The following is a 25,165-nucleotide window of genomic DNA, read 5'->3' as shown; positions in this document are numbered from 1 at the left end:
CGGCTTGTGCGGCCGGAGGTGTCGCCCGCCAACGAAAGCAACACGCCGCGATCGGACTTGGATTACGGGCGGCGCGTGCCGCCGGAGGTGTCGCCCGCCAACGAAAGCAACACGCCGCGATCGGACTTGGAAGAATTTCTCGCTCGCCCGGCGAAAGCAACACGCCGCGAACGGACTTGGAAGAATTTCTCGCTCGCCGGCGAATGCAAGACGCCGCGAACGGACTTGGATGAATTTCTCGCTCGCCCGGCGATAGCAACACGCCGCGAACGGACTTGGAAGAATTTCTCGCTCGCCCGGCGAAAGCAACACGCCGCGAGCGAACTTGGAAGAATTCGTCGCTCGCCCGGCGAAAGCAACACGCCGCGAGCGAACTTGGAAAAGCGGCTTGTGCGGCCGGAGGTGTCGCCTGCCAACGAAAGCAACACGCCGCGATCGGACTTGGGGTACGGGCGGCGCGTGCCGCCGGAGGTGTCGCCCGCCAACGAAAGCAACACGCCGCGAACGTACTTGGAAGAATTTCTCGCTCGCCCGGCGAAAGCAACACGCCGCGAACGGACTTGGATGAATTTCTCGCTCGCCCGGCGAAAGCAACACGCCGCGAATGGACTTGGAAGAATTTGTCGCTCGCCCGGCGAAAGCAACACGCCGCGAGCGAACTTGGAAAAAGCGGCTTGTGCGGCCGGAGGTGTCGCCCGCCAACGAAAGCAACACGCCGCGATCGGACTTAAGTTACGGGCGGCGCGTGCCGCCGGAGGTGTCGCCCGCCAACGAAAGCAACACGCCGCGATCGGACTTGGAAGAATTTCTCGCTCGCCCGGCGAAAGCAACACGCCGCGAACGGACTTGGAAGAATTTCTCGCTCGCCGGCGAATGCAACACGCCGCGAACGGACTTGGATGAATTTCTCGCTCGCCCGGCGATAGCAACACGCCGCGAACGGACTTGGAAGAATTTCTCGCTCGCCCGGCGAAAGCAACACGCCGCGAGCGAACTTGGAAGAATTTGTCGCTCGCCCGGCGAAAGCAACACGCCGCGAGCGAACTTGGAAAAAGCGGCTTGTGCGGCCGGAGGTGTCGCCCGCCAACGAAAGCAACACGCCGCGATCGGACTTGGGTTACGGGCGGCGCGTGCCGCCGGAGGTGTCGCCCGCCAACGAATGCAACACGCCGCGATCGGACTTGGGTTACGAGCGGCGCGTGCCGCCGGAGGTGTCGCCCGCCAACGAAAGCAACACGCCGCGATCGGACTTAAGTTACGGGCGGCGCGTGCCGCCGGAGGTGTCGCCCGCCAACGAAAGCAACACGCCGCGATCGGACTTGGAAGAATTTCTCGCTCGCCCGGCGAAAGCAACACGCCGCGAACGGACTTGGAAGAATTTCTCGCTCGCCGGCGAATGCAACACGCCGCGAACGGACTTGGATGAATTTCTCGCTCGCCCGGCGATAGCAACACGCCGCGAACGGACTTGGAAGAATTTCTCGCTCGCCCGGCGAAAGCAACACGCCGCGAGCGAACTTGGAAGAATTTGTCGCTCGCCCGGCGAAAGCAACACGCCGCGAGCGAACTTGGAAAAAGCGGCTTGTGCGGCCGGAGGTGTCGCCCGCCAACGAAAGCAACACGCCGCGATCGGACTTGGGTTACGGGCGGCGCGTGCCGCCGGAGGTGTCGCCCGCCAACGAATGCAACACGCCGCGATCGGACTTGGGTTACGAGCGGCGCGTGCCGCCGGAGGTGTCGCCCGCCAACGAAAGCAACACGCCGCGATCGTACTTGGGATACGGGCGGCGCGTGCCGCCGGAGGTGTCGCCCGCTAATCAAGGCAACACGCCGCTATCGGGCCTGGAAAAATTTCTCGCTCGCCGGCGAGAGCAACGCGCCGCGAGCGAACTTGCGCCTGTTCCCGAGTTCTCGCTTGTACCGCTAACAAGCGAGCTAAATGAGATTAATTAAATGAGGACGCATCGGAAAGTTTATTCGTGCAAACACTCCGGCTTTGCTTATCGGCATCCTGCCTGCATTCGTCCACGTGTCGGTCGTAGAATCTCAAAGATTGTGCATCCGACGAGTGGTAGCCGGGAATTAGCAGATATCGTAATAATCGTGTCGCGCGGTCGTGCGGAGCGTCGAAAAGTACGAAACCTTTGTCCGAAACGTATTTCCGTATTGTAGCATTATCTCCTCGTAGCGGCGCTACTCGCCGTCAAGTGCCCCGGAGGTACCGCCGGCGGGCGACGGACTTGGTGAAATCATTCGGTCGTCCGGAGGTGTCGCCCGTCCCGGAGGTGCCGCCCGGCCCGGAGGTGCCGCCGGTCGGCCGTGGTTCCCGGAGATGTCGCCCGGCCCGGAAGTGTCGCCGGTCGGCCGTGGTTCCCGGAGGTGTTGCCCGGCCCGGAGGTGCCGCCCGGCCCGGAGGTACCGTCGGTGCTTATACCTTATTGTCCCGGCATTTCGTTTTTTTCCTTTTTAATTAATGCTAATTATCGTTGTTTGACATTCGCCATACGGCTATCGTGATAATATTTTATCGTACAATAGGACTTTTCGATCGTTTCGCTCTCCGCGACAATGTCTCGATTGAACGCGCCTTTCGGCGCTCGCGCTCGCATACGGCCGTGCGTAGGACCGTGCGTCGCCGACCGCCTGGCCGGCCGGTTGGGTACTATAAGAGATACGTCGCGCTCGGCGCGTCGAACGAGTCGAGCGAGTCCGGACGAGTCGTAAACGTACTTTCTCGAGTCTCTCGCCACTCCGGCGTGTTTCGACCGCTCTCCGTACCGTCGCCGACCGCTTGGCCGGTCGGTTGGGTACTATAAGAGGTAGGAGAGATTAATATTGTACGTGTCGCGCTCTCGACGTTGACAAACGAAGAATCGCCCAAACGGGTCGAGAACGGATTTTGTCGAGTCGCGACTCTGACACGGAGAGAACATTTATATAAAATGTTTGATTTAGAAACCACGAATATATAAAATAATATACGATCGTCGCTGAACGCGCCGCCGCCAAGTCTTCTCATGCTTGGAGGTTGCGTGTCTCGCGAGAACGTACGTTCGACTCTCGCGTCGTCTCGTATTCCTCTTCGCCGGGGATTACGGTGCGGCTCTTCTCGTTCGTCGCCGAACGCGCGCAAAATTAACGCACACGTATTTATTACGAGCACAGCATTGCCACGAGTCGGTGTCGCAAGACCGAATGGCTCTTATGTGGCGCGCATGCCTCTAGTGTGTTGGCCGCGCGGTTCCCTCTCGTTTCGTACGTAGCAGCGGAATTGTCGCGCTTACCGAGCATCTACTCTACGGATACGAGTTTGCGGGAAGAGTTGCTTCTTCCCGCTCGCTTTGTACGCCGTAGCGAAATCTTATTGCTGGTCGTGTGCGGTTAAACACGTACGAACCAGACAGAACAGTCCTCGACGTTTAAGCATCGCCATCGTCGATCTAGCGTCAGGGTGAATGAGACCGCGCATCATAACATTTGGGAGAATAAGAACACGAGTATTTTGATCTTGTGGATTTTTGAACCGTGAGGAGGAGGAAGAAGAGGAGAGGCGGCGGCGTCGGGGGTTTACTCTCGCCTCCGTCGTTCTCTCGTACGCTTTACATAATAGCGTTAAACACAGCAGAGTGTCGCCGACCGGCTGAGCAAGACCGGCGGCAAATAAAATGGCACATACGAGCGTGTCGCGCGCGCGTCGGTGTTTCGGCATCGAACGCGCGCGCGCGCGAAAAAGAGCTAGCGACGAGTCTTCGGGCTCGCTCGCGAGTTACTCCCTTGCGAGTAACCGAACACGAAGCTCCCTGGTTGATCCTGCCAGTAGTCATATGCTTGCCTCAAAGATTATAAATGTAATTTATTTAATTACATTTTTATTTTTTAAATAATACATATATACGTTCCAAAAAATATAAGCCATATTATTATATATGTACGTGTGTGTGGGTGTATAACTATCATAATACACATTCACGTTAAATCACATCATTTAATCATATTTAATAACTATATCACTAACATATATAATTAATACTTATAATAAATCATTTTTAAAGTAATTTTTTTTAAATTCTAGTTATCACTTTATCAGAATTATAAAAAAAATTGATACAATTGTTAGAAAACTTAAATGTGCATAACTTTTTAATATATAGGCATTAATAAAATAAACATAGTGATTGTTAATTTTTTATGCTACAGCTACGCATAAAAGTACTAAAATACTTAGAACTTCAAATTACTTTAATATTCAACTGTATATATTATTATAACTTTTCTCGTTTTATACTATATCCCCGCCCCGAATGGGAATAGTCCCCTTTTTAAAATCCTTTAACGAGGCCCTTTGGGGGGGGCAAGCCCTTTTTGCCACACCCCGGGGAAATTTCCCACTAAAATACGTATTTTAAATTTTTGGGTTGGGGTTTTAAAAAAGTCGTTTTTAAATCTGTCCCCACCTTTTTTTCCCCCCTGGGGGTTTTTTTAAAACGGGGGGTAAAGGGTGGGACCCCCAAACCGGGGGGTTTACCCGCGGGGGGCCCCCCCAAACCCAAATACCCGTCGCGGGCCCTTTTGAGGTTTCGATTGGGGCCGGTACGTTTACTTTGAAAAAATTAGAGTTTTTAAAAACAGGCTCCCTTTCCCTGAATACTGCTGCAAAAATAAGGGAATAGAACCCTGGGGGTTCTTTTTTTTTGGGTTTTGGGGGAAACCCCCCCCGGAAAAAAAATTTTTTAATAGGGACAAAGGGGGGCATTCTTTGGGGGGGGGGGTTTTAAAAATTTTTGGGGAGGGTCGAAAAGGGGACAAACGAAAGCTTTAAAAAAATGTTTTTTTTAAATTTTAAAACCCAAATTTTTTGAGGTTGAAGGCGATCAATCCCCCCTATTTAAAAAACCAAAACGATCCCACTGGCGATCCGCCAAATTCCCCGTTAGGGGGGCGGGCGTTCCGGGAACCAAACTTTTGGGTTGGGGGAAAAATTTTGGTTGCAAACTTTTTTAAAAAGGAAAATTGAGGGAAGGGAAAACCCCCAAAGGGACCCTGGGGTTTAAATTTTGACTCAACAGGGAAAAACCCTAACCAGGCCCCCCCCGGGGGAAAGGGATTGTTTTTTTTCTCTTTTTTTATTCGGTGGGGGTGGTCCGGGCCTTTTTTATTTGGGTGGAGCGATTTTTCGGGTTTAAAAATTCCAAAAAACGAAAAACCCTTAGCCTCAAAAAGGGGTACCCTAGGGGTTCGGGAAAATTTTGAAAAAAACGCCCCCTTTTTTTAGAAGAATCCCACTTTTTGAAAAAAAAAATTTTTTTTTCAAAAAGGGTGTTTCCCCCAAAACAACCCGGGATTTTAAAAACTACGGGGAACGGGCGTGTTGGGAATTCGAACGGAAAAACCCCCGGGGCCAAAAAAAGCGTTAAAATTCATCCTCCGCCCCAAATTTCCCTCACACCCAAAAATTTTTTAAAAATTTCCGTGGGCTAACCCGTTTTTAAATTTAAATTTAAAATTGCGCTGGGGGGCCGCGAGTTTAAAAGGGGGTCTCCCCCCTTTTCGAAAAAAGGGCGCTTAAAAAATCAAAATTTTAAAAAAAAAAACCGCTGTCCCCCGCCGGGAGGAAGAAAAAATAAATAATTACGTAAATTTTCCCCTTTCCCCCCCTTAAAACCCCAATAAACGAAAAAAAATTATCAAATTTTTCTAAATTAAAAAAGGGGTATTAACCTTTCCCTCTCGCACCGCGGGGTTTTTTCCGATTCTCATCGCGAATAAGGGGGTTTTTTATACGATAAAGATTTTGTTTTTTTTAAATTCATTCCCTTTTTCTTGGGGACATTTTTAAAATTTTAGACTGGGGAAATTTCTCTGGGGAAATTCGGGTGCGGTATATTAATTGAATTTTTGTTTGTTACATATAGTTTATATAAATATAGTTTTTTTGTGAACGTTACGCGTGTGTCGAGTGTTGTGTCTATTTTCCGGTCTCGCTTCCGACCACGTCCTATCCCATTTTTCCGTCGCGCCAACATTTTTTGGTCCTTCGACCGGATTCCTCCGAACCGTCTGTGAATCCGGGCCACGGAAGCGATTGTGGATTGAGTGTCGTGACCAGTGGCTTCTGGAACAGAGAAACAATTGTTAGAAAAGACATGACACGAAGGCGATCATTGCCACCGCCACTGTGCTGTACGGCAAGATCTCGCGCGCGTTCGATAACTGCGGAAGCTCGGCGAGGCCAATATGACCCTCTGCGCGGTGAGGCCCGGTCTTCAAAATCTCGAGAAGCTATGGGATAAATTCGACGCTTGTAAAATGATTACGTTAGCCGATCGGTTTGAAACGAAATAACGCATGAGGTTCTACGCTAAACACATCCTCCTTAGCTAAGGAAGACTTTACCTGCTAACAAAGGACTCATGCTCGATCTGAAGAGCCTCTCCATCGTGCAAGCTACAGGCAGCCAGCTCCCGGCGTCCGCGACAACTAGTCACTCTCCTCGACAAAAACAGCGCTGCCAAAAATCCAAACCACCGCCCCTAACCTTCGACCTTCGCCTGGAAATACGATGATTGGCCTTATATTCCGGGGATCTGTTTCCAATCCTCAATCTGGCCGGAAATCATGCAGCAAAACCTTTGGAGAAGTTACCCTACACCATTAAAACTTTGTGTGAGGGTGACGCCGATCTTGCTGATTCGTAACCGCACACACAGAAGAGCTTGAAATCGCCTTGAACCGAAGCGATTATTACTAGAAGAAAGATGTCTGACTCGTAAATTATCTGAATAATAATTTCTTAGCGTTTGACCAAGATGAAAAGCGGAATATCCGCCGCTGAATTGAGGGAGCTTTTCCATGGAGTACAAAACAAAAACTGTCCGCATCCCTGAAGAGCATGAGCCGACCGATAGACCGCACGGAGGATCTCTGCTTCGTCACCTCTTCGTAGAGAGTAGCTCTCGACAGCCGCTCTAGGCGAGAATTGTGAGAGTGATATGAAGTCAAACCACGAGTCGCCAACTACCGCCTCTCTGAGGCCTTCATAGAACGTGGCTCATACGTTGGAGGGCGCGTGTTTCCGGCCATGAACGACAGCATCAAGCTCCATCAAACTACTAATAACGAGGAGCCAACCACGTCAATGCCAAATCGCCAAAGAGAGTCCAGAAGCCGGTGCTCCACTTGCCAGGGGGAACCACTTTTGTTATTATTTGCGGCGACTATAAGGAATAAACGGGCGATTGCGCGTAAGCAGCTCGTCCTTTAGCATAAGCTCTGCTCAACTGCCTTGGCGCGGCATCAATCTTCTTCCGAGTGCTTTTCGAAGAAGACGGTGTACAAGCGTGTGGCAGGTCGACAATCACCTCTCGCTTCACGGATGCATTCCGGGAAGTCCGGAGGGCCGGGCCCCGACGTCTCACGTGGCTCAAGGCGCAGCCCTCTTTCCTTCGTTCGCAACGGTGCTGTCGCTAAGGGCTAGGGTCACGGTTCCCCTCTCCTATGCCACGTTGCCACTTGTACGCTTGACATTCCTCTCTCGCCTCCTGATCGACCAGGGCTCCGAAGCCTCCATCATTTGGAGCGATTAGCGTCAGCGCTTACACTCCCTAGAAGAGCAGAGCCGCCGTTAGTGTCTATGGAGTCTGAGAGAAAGGACCTAGGGACAAAGGAAGGTGAGACTCACCCCTGCATTCCGCGCAGAGGGGAATCGCCCACCTTCTCACCGCTTTGGTGCTGCCGAAGTTGACCTGTTTTCCGGAGGATGCCGCACAGTAACGAACCTGACCCATCTGGAGGACCTGGAGCTCGCCGATCCGGACTTCTGCTCCTTCGAAACCCGTCGACATCCTAACTGGGAGCCGACGATATGGGACCACATCCGTCAGGGTCTACGAAAAGGTAGGTTTCTAAGGACCAGTAAGCTCAACAAACCTGTTGGGCGGATTCTCTCAGGTACAGTTTAGCTCGACGGGCGCCCAGCCAACACATCTCCGCTCATCACTGCCAATCGAGGATGACATCACCTTCTGTGCGGCGGTTCTTTCTGAGAGCATGAGGAAGTCCACCGGCCATCTCCGACCCTCACCAGGCGGACAGAGTGTCGAAGGAGCACACTAACTCCGCCGTCCTCACTCGCGCTCTCCTGATCACGGCAGGTACATAGTGCGGCTGCCAACGCATCGGACCTCTCCCGATCTCTGTCTGGGACTCGTCGCGCCCCCCCCCCAGTCGTGCTCTGCAACAGACGGATAAAAGTTTAGAAAAAGATGCCGACCTTAAGGGACATGTACGTAAGGTTCATGCAAAATAACCAGGAACCTGCGACATATGATGCTTGCACAGCGCCAGCTGAGGCCACAGAGAGGTACTGTTACCTGCCGCATCACGGGGTCTTCGTCCGGACAGCACTTTCCATAAGCTGAGGGTCTTGTTCAACAGCTCTAGTCCTTGCCGAAGGAGCTCTCTCAACCAAGTTGCTTCTTACTGTACCGAATCTGCTTCCTGCGCTGGCTGACATCCTGCTGCTTGGCGACGCCACAATACGTCTTCGGCTGGGCCGATAATCGAAAAGATGGTACGGCAGATCCTAGTGCATCCGTGACGACGAAGGCCGCCTGCAGCGAATCCTGTGGAGAGACGACTCTAAGAACGACGTCCAGGAGTTCGTGGCTATGCATCGGTCACTTACGGGCTCTCATTCGCCCCGTATCTGGCCATCGTACCTTACGACGGCCACTCGCCGAGGACGAAGAGGCATCGCTTTCCCCGAAAGGCGCACCATCCTGCGGAGCGAATGTCTACAGTGGATGACATCCTGTCCGGTGCCGAGAATCAAGAGGAACAGAATCTATGGTGAGCAGCTGACAAATATTACACTGCGGGCGGTTTCACAGCTAAAAAAGTGGTCTACAAACGCCTCCTACCTGCTGAGCCTCGTGGAACGGACGGCGCGCCTGCAAGCCACAAAGGGCCAGATGGTGGCTGCCCGGCGAAGAGTCATTCCACTCGTCGCCTTCGATGCAACCGTGCGACGACCGCTTCGCTTCGCCACCCACCGGATCACTCTCCTCTCCAGCGGGTCACCAAAAGTCCGTCCTTTTCCTTTGTTGACGGCGGCCAAATTATTTCGATCCACTCGGCTGGCTGTCTCCAACTACTGTGCTGTCCAAATCACATCCCGGGCTCCCTGGCTTCTAGGTCTGCCGAACTGTGACCGTCTTTTCTGCCAGCGAGGAAGCCAGAAAAAATGGCGGCGGGAATTCCAGGAGGAGCTAGCGGCATGTGGAGAAACATCGTGCCGTCGGTGGTTTAGGAGCCCTAGCTTACGTCCCATCAATAGGTTCAGTATTTCCGGATGTCCTGCCGACGCGTGCCTACTGGTACGCGCTCCTCAGTCTACCGCGAACAACACAAAACGAGTTAGGAGAGTGCTTTATATTAGCTGCGAGACCAAGCTCGTTGGTCGCCCACGTCTTGCCTCTTTATTGTCGCATGAGACAGGGCGCCTCTTCCATCTGTGGTCGGATTTCCACCGTGCTCCTCGGCTGGATCCGGGGCCACCCTTCTTCCTGGGTCAACTACGGACGCGGGTTACGTCGCTAATCGGGTGATTAGAATCCTACGCTGACTCCGGTACGGCCCACTGGCACCCGGTCCTGATCCCCTTTCCGTAGAATCCCGCGGACTGCGCGCACGAGTACTTCTACCCCCATCGAGCTTGTGGAAACCATATTCACGAGTGGTGTCACGGTCTTCTTTTCTTTCGTCCTCCGGAGAGGCCACCTGTTACTATCAACTTCTGCTGATCCAGCTCCTTCTTCTCACCCTTCGCCCCTCTCTTCTCTTTCTCTCCCCTGTCGCCGCCATCGCCTACAAGGACTGAGCGGCGATGCCTTCGATACTCATCGTCTCTAAACAAAGCAACGCCTCTGCTCGCTTTCTCCGTCTCCACTTCTTGTTTCTCATTATCCCTGTCTTCGTCTCCAACTCGTTCATCTCTCCCCTCGATACCTCGCGCATGGCCATTCGCGGCTGAAAACAAACGCCTGACGCGATCGAGGAGCTCCTGCTGATCTCCTGGTTACAATCATCCAGGCTGAAACATACAAAGAAGAACTGAGAACACCTTGAAGAATGGAATCCCTTCTGCCGACTCGAAGCTCGCTACTGAAGCTAAGTCCTTTTCTCTGGTACAGTGAGGGACTCCCTCGCGTCCGCGGGCGCCTTAAACACGCCTGCACTGCAGTATGAAGGCCACGCATCCAACCATACACCAAGCAGATCTCATTTTACTTGCCTCATCATCTAACGACTACCAACTAAACCTACACACCACTCTTACTCTTCCCTTCGTCACCCAGTTGGAGACCCTGTGCTCTCTTCACCTCTTCGCCAGGAGTATTGGGTCCCTCGAGGTCGGCTCTAGTGAAGAGCCCCCATCAGCCCCGGTGTCTAAAGTGCACCAATGCGGGCTGGGCTTCCATCCCTCTGCAGCCACTGATGGGGGACCATCCCGCACAAGACTAGTATACTCCGGGCGCCGGCCGTTTCTCTTTCTTTCTGCATACCGGCGTAGACTAGCCGGACCGATGTTGGGATTCTACAGCATGGGGGCCCGCTTACTCAATCGCAGCAAAGTTTACTTGTGTCTTTTTTTGTTTAGCTTCCCAAGCATGTCCACTCTCTACGCGGTCGGCCTCGACTACACGCACACCTCTGACTTCCTTCCTTTCCGCCTTGCGTCGGTTCGTCGCCAGGCTAGGAGTCCTGCACTCGCTATAATATAGCGACTGCGGCAACCAATCGTGGGTGCCGATAGCAGCTTAGGCAACTATTTCTCCGCCAGCCAGTGCCGACGGACCTCGCATCTCAACCCTTAACCCCTCGCTCCCAGTGAAAAACACTTCCTTGTCGTTTCCCACCCCTCCCATCCTGCCCCTCCTAAGTTCTTCTTTGTTCCTTTCTCTCTGCCGTGAAAGCGTATGACGCACTCACCTTCGAAGCAGCGAGGTCACAACTGTTACGCCAAAACCCTCACCTACGAGGAGATGACTACTCTCCTCGCCCAAATTGAGGCCTGCCCGCAATTCAGACGCTGCAAAGCCGTTGTCTGACGATCCGGAAGGATGTCCTCGCAACTCACACCTGGGTCACTTCGCCTTCCCTTGGTCTTCTCTCCTCTTCTCGGCTCTCTTTCCTCCTCTCTCTCTTTGCTCCCCGTCACCTCTGCTCTCTCCCTATTCGCTTCCTCCCCTATCTCTACTCCCTTTGGCACTCCGGGCAAAACTGAAGGACCATTTCTGGTCCGTGGGTCGCAAATACTTACACACGCTGGCCTCGGCCGAAATGGTCCCGGATTTAATCAGGAGGCCTCGCGTCGGGTCTCAAATCTGCCTCGTGCGAACCGAAATAACAACCACCAACCTGTTGCGCGCTTGCGCTGCATTACACGAGCTCCATGTTCCGACTGTTAACATTTCTCTTATTCGAACGTCCGCAACCTCGAACCACCAAATTTGACGCGTCCCCCTTGACAAGTTATTCTTTCGACCTACGGCTCCGAAGACTCACTCGAATCGCAATCACACGCGTCGTCCGCGTTTAAAAAAAATTTACCACTTTTTCTATTCCATATTCAACATTCAATTTATTTTTTTTCACTACATTTTCATTTATTCTCCTCACAATGTACCTTCACACACTGGCTTGCTCACAGTCCCGTACTTGCACCTCTGCCATCATACGGTCTACGCACGTTAACCTATACGGCTATACTGAATCCCAGTATAAACAGCTGATCGATTCAGCATTTCGTCTCTAAATCAATCGGAGCACGTGCGCTCCACGTGTCCGTTCACGCACGAGCGCGTGATAGGCTCGTGCCCACTCTCTCTCGCTGAGAACACGATTGCAGGTATATTACTGCAGAAGTTCGGGCTTAATGGTTCGATATCGAACGGTAATAAACCCGCTTACAATAAATCTTTAAACTGAGTTCCTGCATCCTATATGCCTCGCTGCCGGGTTCCTGCTATAATTTAATTAATTAATATCGTGGTCTAACTTCGTATTTAAATTATATTTAAATTAGCGCTCGGCCGCGAGAGTATACGGGTACTTACTCGCGTCGGCCTTCGACAAAAGCGCTTAGAAACAGTCTAAATTCGAAACACCTGCGGTCAGCTCCGCGCGGAGAGAATAGAGAAAAAAGTAAATAATTACATTAAACGATTCCTTCTCCGTAATAATCGGAACGGAGATAAAGACACCAGAATGGCAGAATGTGCGTAATGTACTCGAGAAAATATTGAAAGCGTAGAATGGTGACAGGAGAAAAAGTAGTAAGTAGTACAAGACAACGGATCACGGGGTCGGTCGTCGCGACCGGGGGGCGTGGTTGCGTACTTTTTCGAGAGAATTATTTTAATAACCAGACATGGGAAGGAGTGGCTGCATCGCTAAAGATAAGACAGATAGAACAGATAACATAGAAAGGGAGAAAGCAGTGAAACAGGGCAGGGGTAGGACGTTTTAGGGAACGGATGATGTCGGCTAAATTGACAAGAGTGGTTACAGCCGAAATGTAGTGGCAAATATATGCGGGACACATAATATGTTGAATATTGCGCGGAATAAACACTAGGGGGGGGAAAAGGGGGGGAAGGGGGAGGAACGGGAAGTACAGGGAAACTTGTCAGGTCGGAGGGAGACGAAAAAAAAAAGAATACAGAGCTTAACTGAAGATCGGTAGAGGGGGGTGGCTGAGGTAGTAGAAGGGATAGGCGATTATGTAAGTAAATTGGATATTACGAAATACTAAATAAAGTGGGTGGTGGGGTAGTAGTGACCCATAGAGGTGATACTGGTGTGGTTGATGTGTGGTCATAAGGGCGGTATCACGGGCGGAGCAGTGTCAATGGTTGTGGGTGTTGAGGAATCTCTATCGGAAAGGGAAGGGGGAGGGTGGTGGGACAAGAAATGGCTGGTCGGGGGTCGGGTCGGTAACTATAGGGGACGTACTGAACAGACGAGAAAGGGAGGGGGGAAGCGTGTGGGGTGCCCATTGCCATCATCATGGGGTGCAACAAGGTATCCGAAAGCGATATGTAATTTGGAATATCAAAGAGGAAGTAATTGGAGAACGTCCAATTAAATTTATTTGAAGACGGCATGCGAGCTTGCATAATGATTGATGGTGGTCATTTTGAGCACCGATGATAGGAATTAATTCCGCTCTTTCAAAGCGACCAAAGTCAAATGCCGCTCTTTGTCAGAAGCCGAACCAATAGTCAATCCGCTCATTAAAAAGAGCGACCAATCACAATTTATACATGGAACATCTTGGTTCGCAAAACATAAATCATTTTTTGCTCAGCGGGGGGTCTCCAGCTTAAAAAGAAAAAGGGCAAAACGGGCGGATACGGTTACAGTCATTAAAAAAAATGTATATAAACGTAAAAATTATAAGTACGTTATAATATGCCTTTTTTTAATAACATAATTATTATACGTTTTAATACATGTCTCGCGTCAATCACATGTTCGGCAACGCCGCGTGATTGTTATCGTCTAGACGTGTCGCGAAGCGTCGCGACGCGTTGCGTCATCCGTCGCCGCAGTCTGCTGTCGTGTCCTTGCCGTGTAAACAATTGTCCGCATCGAGTAACGTGTGCCTTTTTACAAGTAATTTTTAATAATTAATCGGTACACTGAGAGAATTTTCTCTTAAAATTTACCCTAAAAGTTATGGTAATTGTGAGACAATACGGTATGAAAAGAATTTTATTAAAATTTCTCTGATTAATATTTATCACATTAAAAATAATATCTATCACAATAAAATATGAAATATGTGTGATTAATTTTACTAAACTGTATAGTAAAATTAATCAAACATATTTTATATTTTTTGTGATACATATTATTATTTTTAATATAAAAATAGTAGAGAAATTCTAATAAAATTCTTTCCACATTGTTGAAGATTCGTTCTTCGATCGAATCCTCGAGGACCGATCGAATTTTTCAGAATGTTTTTTGTTTTAATTCCTTAGTGTTTACGCCAAGAAAACACGTGAAACAACGTGTACACTCGCCGCTAAGTGGCGTGTGTACATCGCCTGATTTTCTGATGGTCCAATCGAGGACCCCGATCGGCTGCCGCCCTACGCGAGCTCCGAAATTCGCGCAGCCCTCGAGTCAGTCCTCGAGAGAGCGAGCGCCGAGAAACATAAGTCTCGGTACGCGACGAACTTGTAGAAAGTGAATAAACTAATTTATAAGAGTTTTAACAAGGCTCTGTAATATAAATATAAATTTAACGTATAAGACGGGCAACAAGAGCCAAATCGCGGATGACAATGCGTTATCCTAACGAAACTAAATAATTTTCCGTTAGAATTAAATACCGGTGCACAAGGCACCAAATTTTACTTGGACACGGCCAAGATTTTAAAATATAAAATAATCTCATATTTGAGATTTAATTTCAATACCCCCTTTTTTTTTTAATCTCCCTACGGAAATTAAATAAATGAATGCAAGAGAAACATATAGATCCGAAAATCGGGGATTCCCGATTCAGCGATTTTCGGATTTATATTTTTCTCTTGCATTCATTTATTTAATTTCCGTAGGGGGGTTAAAAAAAAAAAAAAAAAAAGTGGGTATTGAAATTAAATCTCAAATATGAGATTATTTCATATTTTAAAATCTTGGCCGTGTCCAAGTAAAATTTGGTGCCTTGTGCACCGGTATTTAATTCTAACGGAAAATTATTTAGTTTCGTTAGGATAACGCATTGTCATCCGCGATTTGGCTCTTGTTGCCCGTCTTATACGTTAAATTTATATTTATATTACAGAGCCTTGTTAAAACTCTTATATTGATACACGCTGGCTTAAAAATGCGTTTGTTTACCAACATTAATATATATAACAGAGAAAAGTATAGAATCGAAAGGATTTGAATAGCTCAGCTGGAAGAGCAGTCGCCCGGCAAGCGAAAGGTCTCGGGTTCGTTTCCCGATTCAGCGATTTTCGGATCTATATTTTTCTCTTGCATTCATTTATTTAATTTCCGTAGGGGGGTTAAAAAAAAAGGGGGTATTGAAATTAAATCTCAAATATGAGATTATTTCATATTTTAAAATCTTGGCCGTGTCCAAGTAAAATTTGGTGCCTTGTGCACCGGTATTTAATTCTAACGGAAAATTATTTAGTTTCGTTAGGATAACGCATTGTCATCCGCGATTTGGCTCTTGTTGCCCGTCTTATACGTTAAACTAATTTAAACCGTTTCAAAACGCGTACAATCATTTGATCACGTTAACCCGGCATCCTACAACGTTAAATCTTATACATATAAAATGGTCCTTCGAGCCGGATTTTAAAAACCGATCGAGTGATAGTGAAATCGCGAAAAGAACGGGCTCCTTTGTTTCGTACCTTATTCGAACGATTGACAATTTCTGCCTCGTGTGCCTATATCGGGGCAGTAAAGTTAAAAACGCAGTGATCCGCGGCACGAGAAATCCGCTAATTACGCGTTCTCGTTTGGAGTAGAAAGACTCCGTGTGCGGGAGTGAGACCGCGCTACACAACAATTAGCCGTCGCGCGCGCTCCGAAACAGTCTCTCTCTCTCTCTCTCTCTCTCTCTCTTTCTCGTTCTCTCTCGAAGACGCGAAGAGCGAGAGAGACGGATCACCGTCGCGCGCGTTCCGAAGATCTCTCTCTCTCTCTCTCTCTCTCTCTCGCGCTCTCTCCAAGACGCGAAGAGCGAGAGAGACGGTATCACGCCGCGCGCTCCGAAGCTCTCTCTCTCGCTCTCTCTCTCTCTAGCTGCGGCTCTCTCGATCGCGCGCCTGCCGTCGCTCCGGCCTAAGCCGCGGCGCTCCGGCCACGTGACGGTCACGCACCCTCACGTATCCGGTGTACATCGAATTCTGCATTTGAGTAGTCAGAATTTCGTTGAAGTGTCACTTGCAGTGCAAGCGCCGCTATCACGCGCTTTGCAATTTTGCATTCGGACGGCAGTTAAACGCCGTTCGAGATTAATGACTTCACGCGTACTCCGCTATCACGCACCAGTGATTTTCTTAATTGAGTGCGGTGAACATTCGCGAGTTATCCGCAAGCGCCGCAAGCACGCGCTTTGCGTTACGATAATCGCAGTGACTCTCAATGATTAATCGTGACTTATATTGATTAACAGTGACTCTCAGTGAGCGTGCGCCGCTATCACGCGCACCGCACCGGTGAATCTTAACCAGTGCATTTTTTTCTCACTGACTTTTGACTCTCGCAGACCACAGTGCAAACGACAGCGCACGCCGCTATCACGCGTACGCGTCGTGCATCTCTCTGTGACTCTCTCGACACAGATTAATAGACAGATCGCCAAAGGCCTGCCTAAAGAAGAGACCGCCATCTTCGTGCGATAGACTTTGCCCCTTACCGACACACTTTGCCCCTGGTTCGAATCCGTGCTAAATTTCGTAGACTTGAACCAAAAGACTTTGCCCCTGGTTCGAGTCCGTGCTAAATTTCGTAGACTCGACCAAAAGACTTTGCCCCTGGTGCAAGTCCAGGCTAAATTCGTTTGACATTACCAACAGACTTTGCCCCTGGTGCGAATCCAGGCTAATTGATCATGAGACCAATTTGAGAGATTTGGCCCCCGTTGTGTGTGTGTGTGTGTGTGTGTGTGTGAGAGAGAGAGAGAGAGAGAGAGAGAGAGAGAAAGAGAAAGAGAATATTTTACATATGCATATATATATATATATATAAAATTTATTAAATATAAAAAATATATTTTTTACACATAAAATGTTTTTTATTGAAATAATCACGATTTTAAATGTGATATAACACAGTGTTCAAAAATTTTTAATTAAATTTTATTAAAGAAAATTACTTGAAATTTTTTACATTAAGAATTTAAAGGCTCCTTATTCTCTTGTAGAAATTTATCACTATGCCAATTAATCACTTATTTCGAGTATTTAAAATACTATAATATACAGTAATTTAAGTATTCGAAATAAAAGTGATTAATTACTCGAAATAAAATTGATAAATTGGCGTTACTAGTAATAAATTTCTATAAGGGTTGAAATAAAGTATAAGAGATAAATAGGCTATATGTGAGCCGTATGCGAAATGTGAGATGTAAGACGCATATTGAAATTTAATTTTTCGATATAACTTTCAAAAATGTACACGAGGTACAAAAAATTAGCTTGGACATTTGTAAGACTTAAAATTGGGATTAATTCTCAATTCTATTAATTAAATTTCGATATAACACACCTTACATCCGCGCACGGCTCACATATAGCCCATTTATTAGTGCAATTTTTAAGTTCCTTATTTTTCAAAGTTCACCTTTTTACGTTATCAAATATTTTTGGTACGTTTTCAAGAATTTTATATTTTTACTTACCGCAGTTTCTTATCCAAATGTAAAATCTTTTATCGCAGTCTATAAAAAATTGAAACAATTTACAATTTTATGATATAATATTATTATTATTACAATTTCTATATATATGCACATCTGTCAAATATCGTGATTTATTTCACATTATTATTATCTATTTTAATAAAAAAAAAAAAAAAAACACTTGCAACAATCAAAAATAAACCGCCTGCCGCGAACGGAAAATGCCAAGAAAGCACGCAATTTCCGCGAATCTCGTAATTTTTTTGAAGAATCAACAATTTCAACGAAATTGTAAATTCTTCAAATCACTGCACAAGTATAATTCACAATAATAATTTTCAGTAACTACGATAAAAAATCGTATACTGAAAACCGCAAACGAAAGTGCAATGGAAGTAAGAGTAAAGTCTGTGATAAAATTAATTGGCAATAGAAAATTAATAATTTTCAAATAGAAAAATTTTGAAATTACCGAGGATTTACAAATAATAAAGTAAAAATATTAAATAATTTATGTTTTCGAATTTTGCTCGCGGAGAGGATCTTTAAAACAAGATTTTTAGAAGAGAGGACCTTTAAAATATAAACAGGCAAAAACGTTGGAAAAATTAAAGCGCGCGTTTAAACAGATAAACGCAATGAAATAGATACGCAATTGTTTTTACTTATCGCTGTAAGCTCACAAGCTTCTGACGTGCTATACACTTTTATATAATATATACAGGGTGTCCGGTAACTAACGGACCAATGATTAAGGGCGGATTCTCTGGCCAATTTGGAGACGATTTTTCCTTAGCAAAAATGTAGAGAAGTCAATAATTTTCGAGTTATAAGCGATTGAAAAAAATAGGTTTTTTGAAAACTAAACGTTTTGGAGTTAAAAGTCTAACATAATTACATTCTTCAGTTAATTTCAGGTAGAGTTTACTATAATAAAATTTTAATTTAAGGCTTAGTTATAAAGATATATAATGACAAAGATTGGAAAGTTGTAAAAAATGATGACTTTTTTCGACATTTTCGCTGAAGAAAAATCGTTCCCAAATTGACCAAAGAATCCATTTGTAATCATTGGTCTGTTAGTTACCGGACACCCTGTATATTGGACACGAGTTTCGTTTGTTTCAGATTCTCGAGAGTTGAAGTAGGAACATACGAGTATCATATATATTTGTGACTTGCCGAATGAAAGCAAGACAGAGAGCGAACGAGATGATGAGCTTAATAGCTCATAATGTTATAAATAAATAAATAAAAAATTATAACTTGACCTACTAGTTATTGAATCTTTTTTTAATAAAATGTTTCATTATTATTATCATCTAAGTCTAAGTCGTTTAATTACTTTTTAGTTTTTTAATAATTAATTTAATTTATTCTAGTCATTTTTATATGAGAAAAATAATATCACGTATACATTTTATAATGAATTAATATATTTCGGGAACCGAATTATATATTCTTAATAATATTAGTGTTTAAAAATTATATTTGACTTTTAATTTTAATTATTTTTTAGCAAAGAGTTTCGAAATCTCTTACACACATAATGGGGATTTTTTTCATCCATATATTCGCAATTTAGTATATATGTTAATTATTAATTTTAATAAAATAAAAATTAAAATTAAAGGTCAAATATAATTTTTAAACACAAATATATTAAATTAATTATAAAACGTATACCCATGATAGTATTTTTCTCGTACAAAAATAATTAGAGTAAATTAAATTAATCATAAAAGATTAAAAATTAATTAAAGAATTTAAACTTATATTTTATATAATAATAATAAAACATTTTATTACGTCAAACCGTCGTGAAATAATTAAATAAAATTTGCTAGTTACGTCGAAGTCAAGTTTTCTAAGCTTATAAAACATTTTATTAAAAAACAGATTCAATAAATATAAATACATGTTATATATATACTTATATTTATTGAATCTGTTTTTTTTATAAAATGTTTTATTATTATCATATAAAATATAAATTATTTAATTATTTTTTTATTTTTTTATGAGTAATTTAATTTATTCTAGTTATTTTTGTACGAGAAAAATACTATCACGGGTATACGTTTTATAACAAATTAAATATATTTATGTTCAAAAATTATATTTGACCTTTAATTTTAATTTTGTATTTTATTAAAATTAATAATTAACATATATACTTAATTGCGAATTATATGGATGAACAAAATCCCTATTATGTGCGTAAGAGATTTCGGAACTCTTTGCTAAAATAATTAAAATTAAAAGTCAAATATAATTTTTGAACACTTTTATATTATTAAAAATATATAATTCGACTCTCGAAATATATTAATTCATTATAAAACGTATACGTATTAGTATTTTTCACATATTAAAATGATTAGAATAAATTAAATTAATTATTAAAAAACTAAAAATTAATTAAACGACTTAGACTTAGATGATAATAATAATGAAACATTTATTAAAAAATAATTATAATAGGTCAGGTTAATATTTTATTTATTTATTTATTTATAACATCATAAAATTCTGTCCTTTCCGAAATACGCGAACGCTACGAAAAGATAAATCTCGTACATGCCGCCGGACGAGTTCATGAGCATGAGACGCTCTTATCTTGGGAACGTATTAATAGTTACTGCATTGACCACTACTACAATATGGCGCTGAAATCAGTGAGAAATGCTGGTCTCTCCTTCATCCAGACCTTTGGCGATCTGTCTATTAATCTGTGCTCTCGATCATCTTGTTGCTTTTCGACGTTTCTAAACATTTAAAAGGTGCGCGACTTGCTATTTCGACGCCGCTATCACGCGTCCGCGTCGTGCATCTCTCTGTGACTCTCTCGATCATCTTGTTGATTTTCGACGTTTCTAAACATTTAAAAGGTGCGCGACTTGCTATTTCGACGCCGCTATCACGCGTCCGCGTCGTGCATCTCTCTTTGACTCTCTCGATCATTTCGGTGATTTTCGACGTTTCTAAAGATTTAAAAAACCACGCGATTTGCAATTTCGACGCCGCTATCACGCGCCACGCAATCGCTTCGTGTGAGAAAGACAGCCGATAACGGCTTAACGTGACGGTGCGCTAACTCGCGCTCGGACTCTCTCACTCTCTCTCGCGCGTCAATCAGCGGGCGCTTCAAGTCTGCGCGCGCGCTTGAATATTTCGCTTCAGTAGCGAATAATCGATAAACGATTCAACAATCCGGCATCGATAATCATGTCGAATGCCGTGAGTGACCTGCTCATCGAGCAGGGAGCTTGTATTGACGAGATCAAACGAGATCTCGTCAACTTCAAGAAGCTGGCCAAATCAAACGTGACACTCGCCAAGACGCGAAGTAGGCTTGCCAAGTTGGAGGAGCACTGGGCCGCCTGCCGCGGCCTTCATGTCAAACTGCTTCAAAAGACGACCACGGAGCAGCAAACGACCTTGCCGTACTTCACTCTGGAAGAGTTCCTGAGAGCTGAGGATGTCTACATCGACACGGCCGATCTGCTGCAAGATACGATAAGTCGATTATCTCCTAATACAATTCCGTTTACCGATCGTAGTTCCAATTCCTCCGTTCGCGAAACAAATAATCATTGCTTCCAATTGCCACGCATCGCGCTGCCAAAGTTTTCTGGGAAATTAACCGATTGGGAAAACTTCCGAAACATTTTTGAATCTCTCGTAGTAACTAACGACGCTCTTTCAAATTCTCAAAAATTTCATTACTTAAAAACGAGCGTAACGGGAGACGCTTCCTTGCTGATCAATAATTTAAAAATTTCCGATGCGAATTACGAATCTGCCTGGCAATTGTTAACCAATGAATACGACGATAAGCAAGCGTTAATCTATGCTCATTTACACGCGTTTATTAGCCTTCCGGTAATGAAAAGCGAGATTGTAAGCGATTTGCGAAAATTGCGCGACACAGTGTCTGCATCGTTAGCCGTATTAAAAAATCTCGATCGTCCCGTAGAACAATGGGACGACATTCTTGTTTATACAATAACGCAAAAGTTTAGCGCGAGAACACGTACCGAATGGAATTTAACGCGAATCAAACGAAATGAGCCTTCTTCTTATCAGGAGCTTAATGAGTTTTTAACTCTCCGTATACGCGGATTGTCGGACTTTGCCGATTCAAGCAAGGACTCCGGTTCTTCGAAAAATGATAAACCGCGTTTAACGGTAAACAACGTGACTGCCTTTAAATGTATTTGTTGCTCCGGTGAGCATCACGTTTCGAAATGCGAAGACTACGCGAAGAAATCAGCTTCACAGCGCTTTGCTCTCGCGCGCCAGCATAAACTTTGCTTTAACTGCTTAAAGTCCGGACATTTCCCGTCGAAATGCCCGAGCAAATATCGGTGCAGACAATGTCGTCGCTCGCATCACACATTGCTGCATTCAGCGGCAAATCAAAATGCCTTCGATAACTTGGCCAGTTCCGAGGCTACTACCTCCGAATCTGCGTCACAAGTCGCATCTAAGGCGACTACAAATCAGACGGTCAATACGATCGCGGCCGTCCAGATAGTACCGCCCTCGCTTCAGGAACATCCAAATGTCCTCTTGGCAACGGCATGGGTCGACCTCCACACTGGGGAGGGTCACTGCTTAAAGGTTCGCGCGTTGTTGGATCAAGGATCCACCTTTAGCTTTATATCAGAATCGCTCTCACAGGCGTTGCGCACTAAACGGCAACGAGCCGATTTACAAATTAAATGCTTCGGCGAAAAATACACGGGTACTGCGAAATCGCGCGTAACACTACAGTTAACCCCGTGTGCTCAAGCCGACCCGAACTTTCCTCTGACGGCTTACATTTTTCAACGCATTACTTCATACGCTGCCTCGCGGATTCAGCCCTTCGATGCGTGGCCTCATTTACAGGGTCTATCTTTTGCTGATCCTGATCCTTCAAGTCAACATCAAATTTATTTGTTGATCGGTGCTGACCTTTACGGCTCGCTTCTGAAGCGCGATGTCCGTCAAGGTCCTATTGGAACTCCGACAGCGCAATTGACCGCTCTCGGTTGGATCCTTTCCGGCCCCACAAATAGTAGGCCGACTACTACTGCTCAAGCATCTGTATTAAACTGCGTGTTGGAACAAAGCACGCACTCTCTTCTCCAGAAGTTCTGGGAAGATGAGGAGATCTCGCGGCCTGTCCCTCTCACGGAGAAGGAGGAGAGGTGCGAGGCTCATTTCATCGCCAACCACTATCGTACCCCTCAGGGACGCTATGCGGTTCGATTGCCCTTCAGGCATGATTTCCCGATAAAAATCGGTGATTCTTTGCACATTGCAACCTCGCTTTATAATAAAATGGAAGGAAAGCTACGGCTTCGTCCTGAACTTCACGCGCAGTACAACGAGTTCTTACGAGAGTATAATTCGCTCGGTCATATAAGGAAGGTGGAATTATCTGACCGCTCCGAGTTCGAGCCGGTATATATTCCTCATCATCCCGTTTTGCGCGACTCGAGTTGCACTACGAAATTGCGCGTTGTCTTCAACGCTTCGTGCAAAACGAGCAATAAGACTTCGCTTAACGATCACTTACTGATCGGTCAGAGACTGCAGCAAGACCTCTCCGCTATATTATTGCGCTGGCGTCAATGGCAATTTGTTTACACGGCGGACATTGCTCAAATATTCCGCTAAATTCTCGTGCATCCGTCTGACGCGGATTTTCAAAGAATCTTATGGCGATCGTCGGCCGATGGGCCGATTGAACACTATCGCCTTCTCACTGTAACGTACGGGCTCGCCTCCGCTCCGTACCTCGCAATAAGGGTACTGAAACAGCTTTCTCTAGATAAAGGTGACAACTATCCCGCGGCTGTTTCAATTCTCAGCGAGTCCCTCTACGTGGACAATGCGCTCTTTGGCGCGGACGATACGACTTCATTGATAGAAGCTCGTGTCCAACTAGTTGAAATCCTGCAAAAGGGAGGTTTTCAACTACGAAAGTGGGTTTCTAATGCCTCCTCTCTTCTTCAAGGACTTTCGGCTCATCAGCCGGAAGTCACCGATCACTTACTCGTAAAAGAAGATTCTCGGGCTTTCATGGCTTGCTAAAGAGGACGCGTTCAAATTCGTGATAACTCCGTTGAGATTGGTTACGCACACGAAACGTTCCGTTCTCTCGTTCACGGCAAAATTATACGACCCAATAGGATGGGCTGCTCCGGTTGTTGTAACCGCGAAAATCTTGCTAAAAGAGTTATGGCTTCTCAAATGTGATTGGGACTCCCCTCTTCCAGAGGAGTGGCGCGATCGTTGGGAGAGCTACACCAATGATTTAGAATCATTAAACCGCGTCCGAATACCGCGTTGGACCGGTCGACATTCCAATAACCTCGCGTTCAAAATCCACGGGTTTGCCGACGCTTCAAACCGCGCTTACGCGGCGGTCGTTTATATTCGAGTGCTTCCTTCGCCAACGAAGTTTCAAATCACTCTGCTCGCTGCTAAAACAAAGGTCGCGCCGATCAAAACCGTAAGCATCCCGCGCTTGGAACTGAACGCTATCGTCCTCCTCAGCCGGCTAATCAAGTGGACCTTGACATCGTTGAAATTACCTCCGATTCCAATATACGGATGGACGGATTCGACCATCGCTCTCGCGTGGCTCCGTCAACATCCATCAAAATGGAGCACCTACGTGGCTAACCGCGTATCCGAAGTGCATACCTGTCTGGATTCTGTTTGTTGGAATCACGTTCCGTCTCGAGATAATCCGGCGGACTGTGCCTCGCGCGGCTTGACCGCCTCCGAGCTCGTGACTCACCCGCTATGGTGGAACGGTCCACGATGGCTTCAGAAGCCATCGACTGCGTGGCCGATTCTGAATGTCTCAGCTCCGCTCGACACTGCCACCGATCAGCAAGTGTCGGTGGAAAGAAGACGGCCTGTGACGTTCCATGTTCAAGAGGCCGAGGAATGGGAACTCCCATATAGGTTCTCCACTTGGACCAAGCTTGTCCGCGTGACTGCCTATATGAATCGCTTTATTCTTCGTGTAAAAGAAAAGAGCGCGTCTCGCTCCCAACTCTTCCCCCTTCTGAACGCCGATGAGTTTAGAAGGGCGGAAATCTTCTGGTTGTGCTATCTGCAACAGAGATTCTTCGAGCGGGAAACGCGCTCACTAAAGAATAACGGCACCATGCCGCATTCGAGCTCGTTGAGCAAATTGAGTCCTTTTCTAGGAGAGGACTCTTTACTCCGTCTTGGCGGGCGGTTGACGAATTCCGCGCTCAGCTATGACAAACAACATCCTATAATAATAGCGGTATGCTTGTAACGGATCCGCGATATCCTGTCTTTTTTTGTTCTTGAAGAACGACAATCGAACCTCAATCACGTATTCAATAGTCTATCAAAAGGGTCCGAAGCGTCGGAACCAGATACAGTGTACAAATCTGATATGATACAATAAAATTACTGTTACTAAAATTAAATAAAAGGAAAAACAATCACAATAAAAACAATGATAAATTATTAAATTAAGGCCATGTGTAACGAGCAATACGATATTATTTTATTATTGAGAAGAAAATTCTTAATTTGAAATAATAATTATACAAACGTTTCGAGCTCTACTTGCTCCTCTTCAGTGCGCAAAAAAAATAGTGATCATAAATAACGATAATAAATAAATACATAAAATTCTAATAAAAAATCCGCAATACATAGTCAATATAAGTTATATAGTTGAGT

General features: G+C 45.8%; 1 protein-coding gene across 1 annotated transcript; it reads left to right on the top strand.

Annotated features, from left to right (window-relative positions):
* Positions 1–20,665: 20,665 nt before the first annotated feature.
* Positions 20,666–24,749, top strand: LOC146719806 (uncharacterized). Its single transcript, XM_085489497.1, has 3 exons — positions 20,666–23,064; positions 23,302–23,488; positions 23,928–24,749. The coding sequence occupies exons 1-3, from the start codon at positions 20,666–20,668 to the stop codon at positions 24,747–24,749; spliced, it is 3,408 nt and encodes a 1,135-aa protein (XP_085345623.1).
* The last annotated feature ends 416 nt before the right edge of the window (positions 24,750–25,165 follow it).

The sequence above is a fragment of the Nylanderia fulva genome, unplaced genomic scaffold (assembly GCF_048542155.1).
Source record: "Nylanderia fulva isolate GAGA-0341 unplaced genomic scaffold, ASM4854215v1 Scaffold857, whole genome shotgun sequence".
NCBI classification, from domain to species: Eukaryota; Metazoa; Arthropoda; class Insecta; order Hymenoptera; family Formicidae; genus Nylanderia; species Nylanderia fulva.
This window is presented reverse-complemented; position numbering and strand designations above follow the sequence as displayed.